Genomic DNA, 13,168 nt, shown 5'->3' with positions numbered 1-13,168 from the left:
TGAGCCATTAGATGCAGAGCCCCAGTATGCATTAGAGGACCACAATCCTGCGAGTTGGGGTTCGGTGGTCACTTTTGTGTTTTCTTCTGAGCACCAAAGCCCTGCTGGAGCGGGATAGACTCCAGGATTGACGTTAAAAACAAAACAAGAAAACAGAAACACCGTTGAATTAGGAGCATGGTTGATATCCCTCAGGGGTGACTGACACGTTTCCAGGAAAGGCAGCATGCAAATCGGCGCCTTAGTTTCGAGCTCAGGAGAGAACTTTTACAAAATTACCGACCTGGATTAGAGCCGGCACGGAGGGTGCCCGCTGGTGCCAAGACCATCTGGCCGTGGACTGAGGGATGCCCCCTGGGAGAATCTCCTTCCTGGGGCCCGTCGGGGCCCGCAGCTGCGCCCTGCGCTTAACTGGCTGCGCTGCCGCCGCGCTTCTTCCGGGACCACGGGCCAAGGGCTCTCGCCGCGCCTCCGCTCTGGTTGCCCTGGTAACGAGGACGCGCGCAGCCGGCGCGGAAGGCGGTCGTGTGGCGCGGGCTGGGGCACCTCCCCCCCCTTGCTGCGGCCGCGGCGCCGCCAGTCGGCCGCGGGAGAGCGCTTCTTGCGCCGGGAAAGCGCGGGCCTCGTGCCGCTCTGGCTCCGCCAGTGAGAGGCCGGGGGTGTGGTGCCTGGCAGGGGGCCGGCGGCTACTTAGGGCCGCGCTGGCCGCCGGGCCCAGCCTCGGTCGCGGTGGGGATCGCGCACCCGGCGCGCTGCGGCCGCCGCCCGAGCGTTGGGGGCAGTAGGGGTGGGGAGGGAGGGGGGCACCTGGCTGCGTCATGGTGACCTCCTGCCCGGCCAGCCCCTCCAGCCCCGCCGCGCGGATCCGGAGGCGGGACAGCGACCCGAACCTCCGCGCCCCAGTGAAGAAGAGCCGGCGCCTGCGCCTCCGAAGGAAGCAGCCGCTCCAGTCCCTGACCTCGCTCCCGCTGCCGGGGGACTCGGGCGTCTGCGACTTGTTCGAGTGCCCCAGCTCCGGCTCGGACGGCGCCGACAGCCCCGCCGCGGCGCGGAGCCGCAGCCCGCAGCCCGGCCCGGCGCAGCTCGACCTGCAGACGTTCCGCGACTACGGCCAGAGCTGCTACGCCTTCCACCGAGCGCGGGAGAGCCTCTTCCACCCGCGGGAGTCGCTGGCGCAGCAGCCACAAGTGAGGCGCTGCTCGAGCCCGCTCCCCGCCGCCGCCGCCCTTCCTCTCCGGGGCTCTCTCCCTTTCCGCTCTGTCTGCCCTCCCAGCCTTCGCCGGGCCCGTCCGCAGGCCGGCGGGCAGGGGGCCTCGGCTGCCGGGCCCACGGCCCCCTTTTCCCCATGGAGCAAACGCGGGGCCTGCCGGGCTGGGGTGCCCTCGCCGAAGTCTCCAGGCTGGTTAGTGAGGGCCCGGTGGCGTAGAGCAGTTAACGCAGTTCCTAGGTTCGAGCCCCCGGACTCCTTCCGACCTCGGGGACCTTAAAAAGCACCCTGAGCCGGTGGCTTCATCTGCAAAATGGAACCCCATTGAGTGGCTGGCAGGATTGACACGAGGTAATGCGTTCGAAGCGCTTCGCGCAGCGCCAGCCACCGACGCTGGCGCCCCGGAGGCTTCTCCCCGGCGCCCGTTAGGCTGCTGCGCGGGCGCCCCGAGGGCTTCCCACGTTGGGGGGTGCCTTTAGCTTTCTCCTACTTTTTCCTGCCTTCCTCTCCGGGGAATCTGGGGCGACTTGGCTCCATCCTGCCGCAGCCCCTCCGCCTGACCCCGCCGCCGCGCCCCTTCCTCCTCCCCGGCAGGTGACGGCCGAGTCCCGCTGCAAGCTGCTCAGCTGGCTGATCCCCGTGCACCGCCGGTTCGGCCTCTGCTTCGAGTCGCTGTGCCTGGCGGTGAACACTCTGGACCGCTTCCTCGCCACCACCCCGGTGGCCGCCGACTGCTTCCAGCTGCTGGGCGTCACGGCGCTGCTCGTCGCTTGCAAACAGGTACCTCCACCCGACGCCCTTCTCTCTCGTCCGCCGCGTTTGCAAGCGTTGAACTGCCGCCGGCGTAACCCAACCACCCTTGCCGCACGCTCCACAGGAACAGTCGGGGCTTTGGACGCCCGGGGTGACGGGAGGTTCGAGGTTCGAGGCGGGGGCCCGGGGCTGGGGGCGTGGTTGGCACTGGGGTTCGGGCGTTCGCTGACGGTGCCCGGCGTTGCAGGTGGAGGTGCACCCGCCGCGCGTGAAGCAGCTCCTGGCCCTGTGCTGCGGCGCCTTCTCCCGGCAGCAGCTCTGCAACCTCGAGTGCATCGTGCTGCACAAGCTGCAGTTCGACCTGGGCGCGCCCACCGTCTGCTTCTTCCTGGAGCATTACACGCACGCGCGCGTCGAGGCCGGGCAGGCCGCGGTCGCCGAAGCCCTGGAGGCGCAGGCGCTGGCGCAGGGGGTAGCGGAGCTGAGCCTAGCGGACTATGCCTTCACCAGCTACGCCCCCTCCCTGCTGGCCCTCGGCTGCTTGGCGCTGGCCGACCGCCTGCTGCGCCTCCCGCGCCCGCTGGACCGGCTCCTGGGCGGCCACGCGCAGGCGGCGCTGGAGGACTGCCTAGACAAGCTGCAGCTGCTGGTGGCCCTCAACGAGGCCTCCTTAGCGCACGTGCTGCCCCTCCAGATCGGCGAGAAGTGCAGCCTGGCCCCGAGATCGACCTGAAGCCGATCCTCGGGCTCCGTGCTCTGGCGCGGCCGCTCGACCGCGCTCCGGACTGCAGCAGAGCGCAGTATTGGCCCGAGGTCGCGGGTTCCTGCTTGGTGGGCAGGTCGCCCTGCAGGTTGTAAATAGTGTCCACGCTGTGGCGTCTCATTTATTTGGCTGAGAGTACACGAGAGAGCTGAATCTTCCCAATAAAAAAGAGGCTGCCTATCGTGGTTTGTGTGAAGCTTGCCATTGCGGGAGTCTGTCCTGTAGGAAGGGAAAGAGGTGTCAGGTCGGGCAGTGCATCCGGAGGGGTGGAAGGGGGGGGGGCAGCTCTGTAGATGACATCCCTGTCAGAATGCCCTAGGCGGGGTTAACAATATGGCCTGGATCCCAGACCTCTCTGCAGGAGGCTGAGGACTGTCTTCCAGGGGCCCAAAGCCCTGGGCACGCTCTCAGTCGTGGGCTGGTGCCCTCTGCTGGGAAGCCTGGGCGTAGGGGGAGCACCATAGGTGCGCTATCCTAGGAAGAAGCAAGCATTCCTGACCTAAAGCTGTTGGAGATTGTGGGTTTTGCAGGTTGGGTTGATACGTTCACATTGAACCCTGGTAACCTGCAATCACAAGGTTTAATGGTTCACACCTGTCTTCCACTTGCCACATAATGATAACACAACAATGGTTGGCATTGCTTGTTGACCATGTGCTTGGTATTATCAGGATCTCTGTAGGACTGTCCCCTCCCAAACACTATGGGGCAAACGACTATCCTGGTTTTCAGAATAGGACGTTGGGACTTACCATGGAGGAAACAGAATTTGAAGGCAGCCATGAGGCCAGAGGCTCATCTTTAACCTTCCTGGTTAAACTTTCCCACTTGGAGATTGCTATTAATTCTCCATAGGAATATAGCTCTTCCCGAAGTAGCATTCCATTTTGGCAAGTTATGTGCTCTCCAATGAGGACGACCTAAAATTCTCACTGCCATTGAGTCTATTCCAAATTAGAGGGACCCTACAGGGCTGGCTAGAACTGTGGCTGTGGACAAACTATACAGGAGTAGAAAGCCTCATCTTTCTCTCATGGGGCAGCTGTTGGTTTTGAATTACTGACCTTATGGTTGGCAGCCCAACTGGTAACCTATGCCACTCAGGACAGTCCTGTTTTAAAGAGAGGGAGCTTACTGGAGTTGACACTCAGGTATCACTAGCACTCAATCTGCATTCTCACTGCGGGGAAACTGCAGTTCTAGGATGAAACCTGGGAGAACTGGAATGGCCTTGTTTTTCCAGGTCTCACAAGGTCCCTACCTCTTACAGGGAGCAGCAGCCTTGCAACTTTCTGTTGCTTCTTTTAGTGGGAAATATTTGAGTTTTCCTTTTCTGACAGGTTTCTCCCTTACCTAGTTTCCAGAGTTTGCAGGCTTTACTATGTTGCCTCTGGCAAATTTCGGAACCTCATTTAGGTTTACGGTTAGTTGATGCCTGGGCTGTTGTGAAATGGAAATAAATGGTCATGAAGGAGAATGAAGAAAGGACCAGACAAAGGGGCTCTGGAGTCATTTAAGGTTCTTACTTGAGTTGACCCTAGATAGCCATACCTTTATAAGTCTCACCTGTAAAGTGAGACCAACAGCACACCTCATAGGGTTGGGTTACGAAATGAATGAGATGCTTTCACAGTCACCCAGCACTGTTCCTGGCACATTTCTTCAAGACATGAAAACTTTTTTCTAGTAATACAACCCCCTCCTCCACCCCCCCCCCAAAAAAAACAACCAAAAACTCAAAGTGAGCACTGTGAGTTTCTGAGACTGACTTTACAGAATTAACAAGCCCTGTTTTTCTCCTGCAGAGGTGGCTGGTGGTTTTGAACTGCTGACCTTGCAATTAGCAGCCTAACAAGTAACCACTGTGCCACCAAGGTGGCTCTTTTTCTAGCGATACAATGCAAAAATCTTGCAATAAAAAATTGAGGTGAGAACACCAGTCTAGGGCAAATTAAAATGCGCAACAACCACAAACAAGCAAACTCAAGTTAAAGAACCTCTCATTTCACTCTCATCCTTCAAGATGCAGGATGCCTAGGGTGCCTGACTCTGAGCCCCTGGTAACCTTCCTCTCCAGGTGTAACGCTAAATTTTCCAGGAACAACTTCTTTCCCTTATACTGCCAAGAGCTTGAAGTGGAAATCACCAAGCTGTTGGTAAAATGCTGTCCTATCTTTACATACCTGGAGAAGCAGCCTATTGATCATCTGGCCTGTTCCAAGTCCTCAAATAACTGGAGCCCACAGCCTGGCTGCAAAGAGGGGGGTGGGGGTTGAGGGTGGGGAGCTGGTCTTTCTGCAGAAGAATGGCTTTAGGAGCATTTAAGCCCTCAGCCAAGATTGCTATGGGCGATTTGGTTCCAGAATGATCCAGACCAGAGGGCCATAATGTACTGATTATCTGCTATTCCATGTTTTGTTGCCACAAATAATCCATTGTAGATGTATTAGTATATGCAGGGGATTCAAAAAAATTCTTCCAAAAATAGCCATTCTCTTTGTATTTAAGTTTTCCACGAACTCGTTGATATTTTCCTATCCCACTAGGGGGACTCATTAATATTTGAAAAATAAGTTTATTCTCGAAAATTCATAATGATGTCCATGTAGAGAAGCCCCAAAACAGTCAAGCACCCCCTCCCCATCTCACAGGTTGGGTGGGAACAGGGATGTGCACTGCCTTGTGACTGGGCTGCTGGGGTCTAGAGCTGAAAGTGCAGAGCATTAAAGTTCGCATGCCATGCACCAATAAAGATCTCATTTGTCTTCACAATAACTCTACCGAGGTTAGTATTTCTGTTTTGCTTGAAGAACTAGAGCTCAGGGATCTGTTCAAAGGTGACGCCAGATCCCACTGGAAAGCCAGAGAGCAACACCAAGAATACTGCCCCGCGGTCTCTAGTCAAGGGACCTCCCCCCATCACGGCCTGCATCTACAGCCTTGGGCAGACGGGTTCAATCTGCCCCAGTTATACCGTATGGGTTACCCTCAATTACTGTTAGGATCTCTCATTTCTTAACCCAGAGAATGGATGCAAATAAAGGATCGTTCCCTCCTACTAAGTATAAGTAAGGAGCCCTGGCGGTGCGGTGACCTGCACGGTTTGCAGCTCTGCGGGAGAAAGACTGGGCTTTTCCTTCTGGGAAACAGTCTGGGAAACCGGAAACCCACAGGGGGTCACTCTGAGTCAGCCTTCACTCTGGGGCCCCGAGAGTGAGAGAGGTATAGATAGGGGGCCTCGTGGCATAGTGGCCTATGCATTGGGCTGCTAAACCGCAGGGTCAGCAGCTTTGGTTCAAACTCACCAGCCTCTCCGCGCAAGAAAGTTGGGGCTATCTGTTTCCATAAAGAGGAAAGTCTCAGAAGTCTAAAGGGGCAATTGGTTCTACCCCGTCCTTTAGGTTCATGACGAGTGGGAATCAACACCGTGGCAGTGATTTGGGGGTTTGTGTGGGAAAGGTATCAGTAAGGTGCAAGCAAGGTGCCTCAGCGGTGTGAGAGGACAAAAAGACGCGAGTTTCCGACGGTTGTTTGAACTACATCTGAGCGCTGGGAAGCTGAAGCCACCAGGAGAGAGACGGAGAAACGTGGGTTGGAGGCGACTGGAGCTGTCCACTTGGAGTTTTCAGACATTGGGGGAGAGGGGGCGAGTTGTGGGTGTCACTTTGCTTGAGCTGAGCCCCTGCGGGCAGGGGACCCTGACGTTGGACGAGCGACAGGCGTCCGACCAGAAGAAATTAAGGGTCGGCGGTGGGGCGTGGCCAAGGTTTGAGGCCTGGGCTGTTTTCTGGGGGTGGGGATGGGAGCTGCCCCGGGGTGTACCTGGAGGAACCCCGCATCCCCTTCGAATTTTGCAGAGCGGAGGAAACTCCAGTCTAGCTCTGTCTTCCGGTGTCCTCCCGTGGTGTTTTGGACCTGGGCTGGGAAGAGCAACTAAGAACTTGCCCATCCCCGCTGACCAGAGGCGGCAGGGACCCGGGGCCGGCGCGGCTGGGGCTCGTCCGCCCCTCCTCCCGAGCTTCCCGCGGGCGCGGGCGGGCGCGGCGGCGCCAACTTTCGCCCAAAGGGCGCTCGCGGGCTGGGACCCCGCGCTCGCGGCTCCCGGGGGAAGCCGCGTTGCCAGGCTGGCTTTACCGCCCCCGCCGGGACGCAGATCGCCCCGGGCTGAAGGCGCCACCTCCAGCGCTCCGGCGCGAGCCACCCCTCCCGCGCGGCCGCCCCGGCGCTCCGCCCCGGCCACGCGCCGCCCCTCGGCTCCGCCCGGGCCACGCGCCCTCCGCTACCTCGGCGGCAGACCCGGGCTCCGGGGCCGAGCGCGTCCGAGGCAGGATGCAGGCGTGCAGGGCACGCGCGGAGGGACGCCGGGCCTTCGACAGCATCTGCCCCAACAGGATGCCCGAGCTGGCCGGCCGGCCCCTGGGCAAGCCTGGCAAGGTGGAGAGGAAGGTGGGGTCGGGAGCCGGGTCCGGCCGGGCGCGGGCTGGGCGCGCCCCGCCACGGCTGACCCCGCTCACTGGGTGTGTGCCCCACTAGTTCGCCCCTCCGCGGAAGTTCTTTCCCGGCTGCAGCGGCGGCAGCCCGGTTTCCGTGTACGCGGACCCGGCGGACGCGGAGCCCGCTGCGCTCCCAGGTGAGCCCCGAGGCCCCGCGCATCCCCTCGGGATCCCCGTGCTGGGTGAGGGCGGCCCACGACGCTAGGAGGAGCTTCGCTTCCCCTGGCTCGGACGCCCGGCCGGGCCCCAGACTCAGGGACGTCCCCCCCGGCGCTTGTCTCCCGGTCTCCCTGTGCAGCCCTCACCACCATAGACCTGCAGGACCTCGCCGACTGCTCCTCGCTGCTCGGGCCCGACGCGCCGCCTAGCGGTGACCGCGCCGCACCGCAGGTACCCCTTTCCGTCCCCCAGCCCCTGAACCCGCAGGGCTCTGGCGGGCCTCGCTTAGCTCAAAACCCGGGTGGGGATCCCCAGCACGCGGGATTGGTTGGGGAGTCATGTTGGGAGAACCAGATCCTTGGGAACCTCTCCTTCCTCATGGGTTACCACAGCCACTTTTCAGGAGTTCCTGGCCAACTTGGGACCTAGTGCCTCACCTTGGAGGGCCCCTGGGCATCCGACATTTGACCTGTCTCCCCTCCAACACCTCCATTCAGGCCATCACTAACACCAAAAAAGAGTGGAGATCGGTGGCTAATAGCTTCCTCAAGACTGGGAAAGAGGACGAGATGTTACATTTAGGGGAAGAAGAAATAGAAAAGATCGGGAAGAAACCTGAAACAAAAGCGCTCCTCTTCTGCAGAAATGACCCTTCAGCAGTTGGGCACTTTTAAAAAGTCCTTTCGCCCTCCTCCCAGGCCTCTCTTCACTTACAGGAGAGACCTGTGAATGTTTTCTTTCCTTCAAAACTCACTTGCCTTCTTACTCCCATTCCCTTTCTACCTTGAGCCACTGCAGAGATGACCCCCCTCTTACCCTCCAGGCAGCGAATGGAACCTCCCTGCACTGATGCCCAGAGGCCAGAAGCCTGGCTCATCCTTGGATTATGGAGTGCCTTAGACTCCAAGGGAAGAGTGCTAGCTCCAACTTGGTGGCAGCAGGCATTGGGCTGTGAAGTCCACAGGGACAGGCCCAGCATAGAACTCTCCTGGAGTTACGGGTGGTGATGGAGCAAGGCTTTCAAGTTTCTCCAGGGTCAAGGGCCTCTTAGAACCTTGGGCTAGAGCCCAGGTTGCTATAACAAGAGTCAGGCGTGGGTGTTGTCCTGCAAAGGCCCATTTATTGCTCTGAAACACAAAAAGGAAAAGAGTGCCTGAGCATCTTCCAACTCACCTAGGAGCCCAATCCACTCCCTCACCCCACTGTGTTTATTTCCCATGTAGCAAAACCCATGCAGACACTTACTGGATGTTTGCTTAAGTATATCACATTTAAATTTTGCATCATGCTCACTGTTAATCCTTTTTGGTGTTATTGTAGCTTTAAAAGTGACATTTAAAAAAATAATGAGGAAAGTAGGCTTCAAAGCTTTCAAGGACAATAGATGGACTAAAAGGTCCAGGAGATTTCCTGGGGAGACCAGAGCTAGTGAAGAAGAAAAGAGGCCCTGAGGGGACTATCCCCCCATGGAGAAGGTGGATGGAGTGAGGAGGTGCTTCAGGAGTCTTTGGAGTCCCAGATGCATTGTGCTACTTGGGGGGAGCATAGGAGGGACATTTCTTGGGCCCCAGGTCCTGAGTTGGCGTGTTGCTCCTTCAGTTGAATTACGATCTTTCTCCAAATTGTTTTTGAGGGAGATCTGGAGCCCAATGGGAAATGAATTTCACTACTGGACTTCTGCAGGGACCTGCTACAACGCCTCACCCCACCCCGAGGCAGAACTTGGGATCCAAGGATTGTGTGAGGTCCTCAGCACTAACTTCTTAAAACCACTTCCTGTTACAGCCTCAATTCTCCACTGGGTGCCAGGAGCCTCCAAGCGTGGTCAATCTCTCCTCTCTTGGGAAAACTGATAAGCCTGTCTGCTCTTTGAAGTTAGAGTCAGAATAGGTTCCTCTTTTCAGAATTATTTAAATCGTGGGGGCATGGGGGGTTCTAGGAAAATAATAGGATCCCCACAAAGGAACCAACAGGAAATAGTAGAATGTAAGGGCAGTCTGCAAACTAGCTCTTTCTGATGGGAGCACTGGGCGCATCCCCCAGGCGCCCCCCCCCCCTCCCCGGAAACTCCTTTACCTTCAGCAGTGCTGTCTCCAGGGAAAGCTATCTCCGCAGAGGTCCATTTTAGAGGCAGTGAGGTGTAGAGAGGTGGAAGCCGGCAACCTGGCTGGCATGGGAGCTGGGATCCCATCTATTTACTAGCTGGGTTACTTTGGGCAACTCAGAATCTCTGAGCTTCAGATTCTCCATCCAAGGACAGGGAGTCACTCCCCAGCTCTGCCAACTTCCCACTATTGCTGTGAGGATTAAGGGCAAGACTCCACTGTCAATGTCCACGTTTTTTTTTTAAGGCACTACGGCCCCTTTTGCATCCAGACACATTGCAGGGACCCAGGGGAGTGTCTCATTCAAGATGCTGAAGACTCATGGGACCAGAGAAAAGCTCACTGCACTTTGGGGGGAAGTGGAAAGGACCAGTTGATACCATCTTGGTGCTTGCTCAATAGTAGCACTTTCCACGACTACTTAAAACCTAGCCTATCTCCTCCCAATCCCCTCCCCCCCATTTATGATGCGTGTACGCCTCAGCCTCAGGAGAAACTGGGTCTCCAGTCAGGTGTTCTGTCGCCTTGCTGCCTGCTCCTTGTCCTGGGTAAGTCTGGGTTAGGATGCTGAGCAGTGAGGACCGCGGGAGGAGAGCAGGCCGCTGATTGGCCCGTGACCAACCAATGAGACGGCACGTGGGGCCCAGTGAGCGGCTCTCAGAAGCTGGACCCTGGACTTCGCAGAACCGAAAGGAGACTGCCGCTCCTGACTGGGCCGGTGGACAGGAGCCTGGAGGACCTGGTCCCCGCCCCGCATGCTGCTCGCCACCGTGCGCATGCCTGCTGGGCTGCAGGGGGGGAGCTTTGGTCTGCAGGTATGAGACTCCGGTGCTTGCAAACCTGCAGTTGAGCCCTGCAGTCTGGCCCCTCCCCCGACGCCACTTGAGCCAGCTTACACCTCCGGTTTATTTCAGAACCGCCCTCTGCACGCCGAACCGGACTTCGTGGATCTGCAAGATTTCAGAGACACAGTGGATGATCTCATTGCAGGCAAGTGGGGTTTCCTTGCAGATGAGCAACAGCGCGGGGTGGGGGTGGGGTGCCCCACACCGCCAAACCTGATTTCAGGGCCTGCTGTGAAGTAGTATCCCGGCCATCTGCTAGCGATCCCTTTCCCTTCCTCATGGGCCAGGTGCAGGCTGGTTCCAGGAGTGGCAGCAGGTGCACATTTGCACTGCTCACCGTGAAGTGGCGGTTCCGATGGGTTGAACAGCCACAAAACTGAGGGAGTGCAGTGTGAGCACAAGGTGTCTCTCAGGGCCTGGGGACCATGGGTGTCAGGGAGTGAGGGGTTCTCTTCTCAAACCTTCCCATGTGTTTTACAACTGGCCCTGGCATCTCGCCCCTGACACCCGGCTGTAAACCCAGCTCATGTTCTTCCCTCAGACGCCTCTCTGATGTCACCCCCGCTCGCTGGCGAAGACTTCCCCTTCTCACCCTGTGATGTGTCACCCTTGGAAACCTGCCTCTCCCCGCCACCGCTAGACCCAAGGACTGTGCGGTCCCTGCCGCTGTGCCCTCCAGATGTGGCACCGCTGGAGCAGTACTGGAAAGAGATGGCCTACCAGAACCAGAGGGCGTTGGGCGACGCGCTCGTTGAGAATAACCAAGTAGGCGGCCAGGAATCTTGGGCAGGGGCAAAGGGATGGACGGAAGTGGGGGTTGCCCAAGTGGCACAGGGGCAGAAATGCACCCGTGGACATCAGAACCAGCAGACCAGCGTGAGGGGCTTCCGTGGCCATTGCTCTATTGGCTCTGCCTGAGCTTCCAGTGCACTAAAAGGGACTGTGCAGCCCCCTCTGCTCCGATTTTTATTACAGCCTCCGGTACATATATAAACATAGATATATACCTGTGTTTTTGAGAACTTTCTATGTGCTTGGCATTGTGCGTATCAATTAACTTCACACTTTTATTTAACACAACTTCCTATGGAGGTGCTCCTCTTATCAGACCCGTTTTACAGGTCAGGAAAAGAGGACTGGGAGGTTGAATTGCCTAGCCAAGTAGGGCGAAATTAGATTACAACCTAGATTTGCCTGTTGCCCAACGTGAGGATTCATTTATCTTTTGCCGAAATGCTATGTAAAAGGAAAGTCCAATGAAGGAAATTGATTATTATTGTCACTCTCGAAAACACCAGGCGCCTTGGTTAAGTAGTGGTGGCATGCTGGGCCGCTTATGGCCGGGTCTGCAGTTCAAAACCCCCAGCCACTCTTCAGGAGGAAGACAAGGCTCTCTACTCCTGTAAGGAAGAGCAGTAGCGTCAGAATTCACTCATTCTCAAAAGTTAGTTTGCTATGTGTGGGTGGGCTCACACCAATGCCTTCGGCTCCCTAATGCCCGATGAGACATTAGGATCTGGGTTTCCCCGACGCACACTGTGCAGATGCGACCAAGCGCAGTGGCCTACCCGGGAATGTTTGGGTCTCCTCTCCCTGCAGCTGCACGTGTCGCTGACCCAGAAGCAGGAGGAGATCACCTCGCTCAAAGAGCAAAATGTGCAGTTGAAGGAACTAGCCAGTCGCGCCCGGCATCTGGCCTCAGTACTGGATGTAAGTGGTGTCAGGACATGTGTCCCCTATAGTATCCCGGCACTGCTCCTGTGCACCCCTCGAACCCACTGCCAGTGTGGGATGTGGTGGGCAGGTGGGGGCGGGGCAGCTAGGGAAAAGCAGGGAGAGCAGTTGAGAGTTCTCAGAGACACCTGCAGGGGCGCGTCTGCCACTCCTCTGGTCTGGAGGACATTGCCCTCATGAGGCCCACTGTGCCCCTTCCCCACTGTCCTCAGAAGCTGATGATCACGCAGTCCTGGGACTACCAGGCGACAACTGAGCCCTTGCTGCTCAAAGCCACAGCCAAAAGGAGCCTGGAAGAGCTCTTCAGCGCTGCTGGCCAGGATTGCGGCGAGATGGACGCCATCCTGAAAGAGATTTCGGAGCTCTGTGACGAAGCCCTGAAGAGCCACGACCCCAAGCGGCCGCGGCTGCAGCCAGAGCCCGCAAGCACGGACTACAGGCCCTGCAATTTGCATGGTGCTTTCCGGGAGCTGCGGACAGAATGCAGCCGCAGCGCGCTGAACCTGAGTCACAGCGAGCTGGAGGAGGGTGGCTCCTTTAGGACCCCCATCAGCAGCCACAGCACCATCCGCACCCTGGCTTTCCCCCAGGGCAACGCCTTCACCATCCGGACAGTCAGCGGGGGCTACAAATTCCGCTGGGTCCCTAGTTGAGCAGGGACGCCGCCTTTCTTTGTCTTAGTCCAAGGGAGGTGTCCCGCAGTTGGTGGAAGTTTCCTGAACTGGCTGCCGGAAAATTCCCAGTGCAGGGCCGACGCCACGCTGCAGTGTCATCCCAACCAGCACGCCTTGATGCTGCACTACATTCACAGTTCTGCTATTAAGGGTGTGTCTAGCCCTCCCCCCTTCCCCGGGAAACCCCAAACCGAACTCACTGCCACCGGCTGCTGACTCAGCCGCCCTGAGGAACAGAGCAGAACCGCCCCCTGTGGGTCTGCGACTCTGAACTCTGAACTGGGATAGAAAGCCTTTCTCCTGCCCAGTGGCTGGGTGTTTCTAACTGCGGACCTTGCTGTTAGAGCCTAGCACATACCCACCGCGCTTTAAAATTCCATAACGCCCTAGTTTAATAGGAGAAACTCCCAAAGGTTTAGTGGTTTTGCACAATAG

General features: G+C 57.8%; 2 protein-coding genes across 2 annotated transcripts; both read left to right on the top strand.

Moving 5' to 3' along the window:
- Positions 1-818: 818 nt before the first annotated feature.
- Positions 819-2,864, top strand: CCNO (cyclin O). Its single transcript, XM_075543020.1, has 3 exons — positions 819-1,187; positions 1,802-1,987; positions 2,208-2,864. The coding sequence occupies exons 1-3, from the start codon at positions 819-821 to the stop codon at positions 2,691-2,693; spliced, it is 1,041 nt and encodes a 346-aa protein (XP_075399135.1). The 3' UTR covers positions 2,694-2,864.
- Positions 2,865-7,052: 4,188 nt separating this feature from the next.
- MCIDAS (multiciliate differentiation and DNA synthesis associated cell cycle protein) lies at positions 7,053-12,712 on the top strand. Its single transcript, XM_075543019.1, has 7 exons — positions 7,053-7,169; positions 7,257-7,353; positions 7,515-7,606; positions 10,395-10,470; positions 10,867-11,090; positions 11,925-12,035; positions 12,272-12,712. Exons 1-7 carry the CDS (start codon positions 7,053-7,055, stop codon positions 12,710-12,712), a joined length of 1,158 nt encoding a protein of 385 aa, XP_075399134.1.
- The last annotated feature ends 456 nt before the right edge of the window (positions 12,713-13,168 follow it).

This window comes from Tenrec ecaudatus, chromosome 2, assembly GCF_050624435.1.
Source record: "Tenrec ecaudatus isolate mTenEca1 chromosome 2, mTenEca1.hap1, whole genome shotgun sequence".
NCBI classification, from domain to species: Eukaryota; Metazoa; Chordata; class Mammalia; order Afrosoricida; family Tenrecidae; genus Tenrec; species Tenrec ecaudatus.
The sequence above is the reverse complement of the archived record's forward strand: the minus strand, read 5'-3'. Positions and strand labels throughout refer to the sequence as shown.

What these genes read in the sequence shown, in the direction of transcription:
- CCNO (XM_075543020.1), top strand. Translation starts at nt 819, where the DNA reads ATGGTGACCTCCTGCCCGGCCAGCCCCTCCAGCCCCGCCGCGCGGATC. An exon ending in CGCTGGCGCAGCAGCCACAA is followed by an intron (nt 1,188 to 1,801) that starts GTGAGGCGCTGC and finishes CCTCCCCGGCAG; the next exon opens with GTGACGGCCGAGTCCCGCTG. An exon ending in TGCTCGTCGCTTGCAAACAG is followed by an intron (nt 1,988 to 2,207) that starts GTACCTCCACCC and finishes CCGGCGTTGCAG; the next exon opens with GTGGAGGTGCACCCGCCGCG.
- MCIDAS (XM_075543019.1), top strand. Translation starts at nt 7,053, where the DNA reads ATGCAGGCGTGCAGGGCACGCGCGGAGGGACGCCGGGCCTTCGACAGC. An exon ending in AGTGGATGATCTCATTGCAG is followed by an intron (nt 10,471 to 10,866) that starts GCAAGTGGGGTT and finishes TTCTTCCCTCAG; the next exon opens with ACGCCTCTCTGATGTCACCC. An exon ending in ATCTGGCCTCAGTACTGGAT is followed by an intron (nt 12,036 to 12,271) that starts GTAAGTGGTGTC and finishes CACTGTCCTCAG; the next exon opens with AAGCTGATGATCACGCAGTC.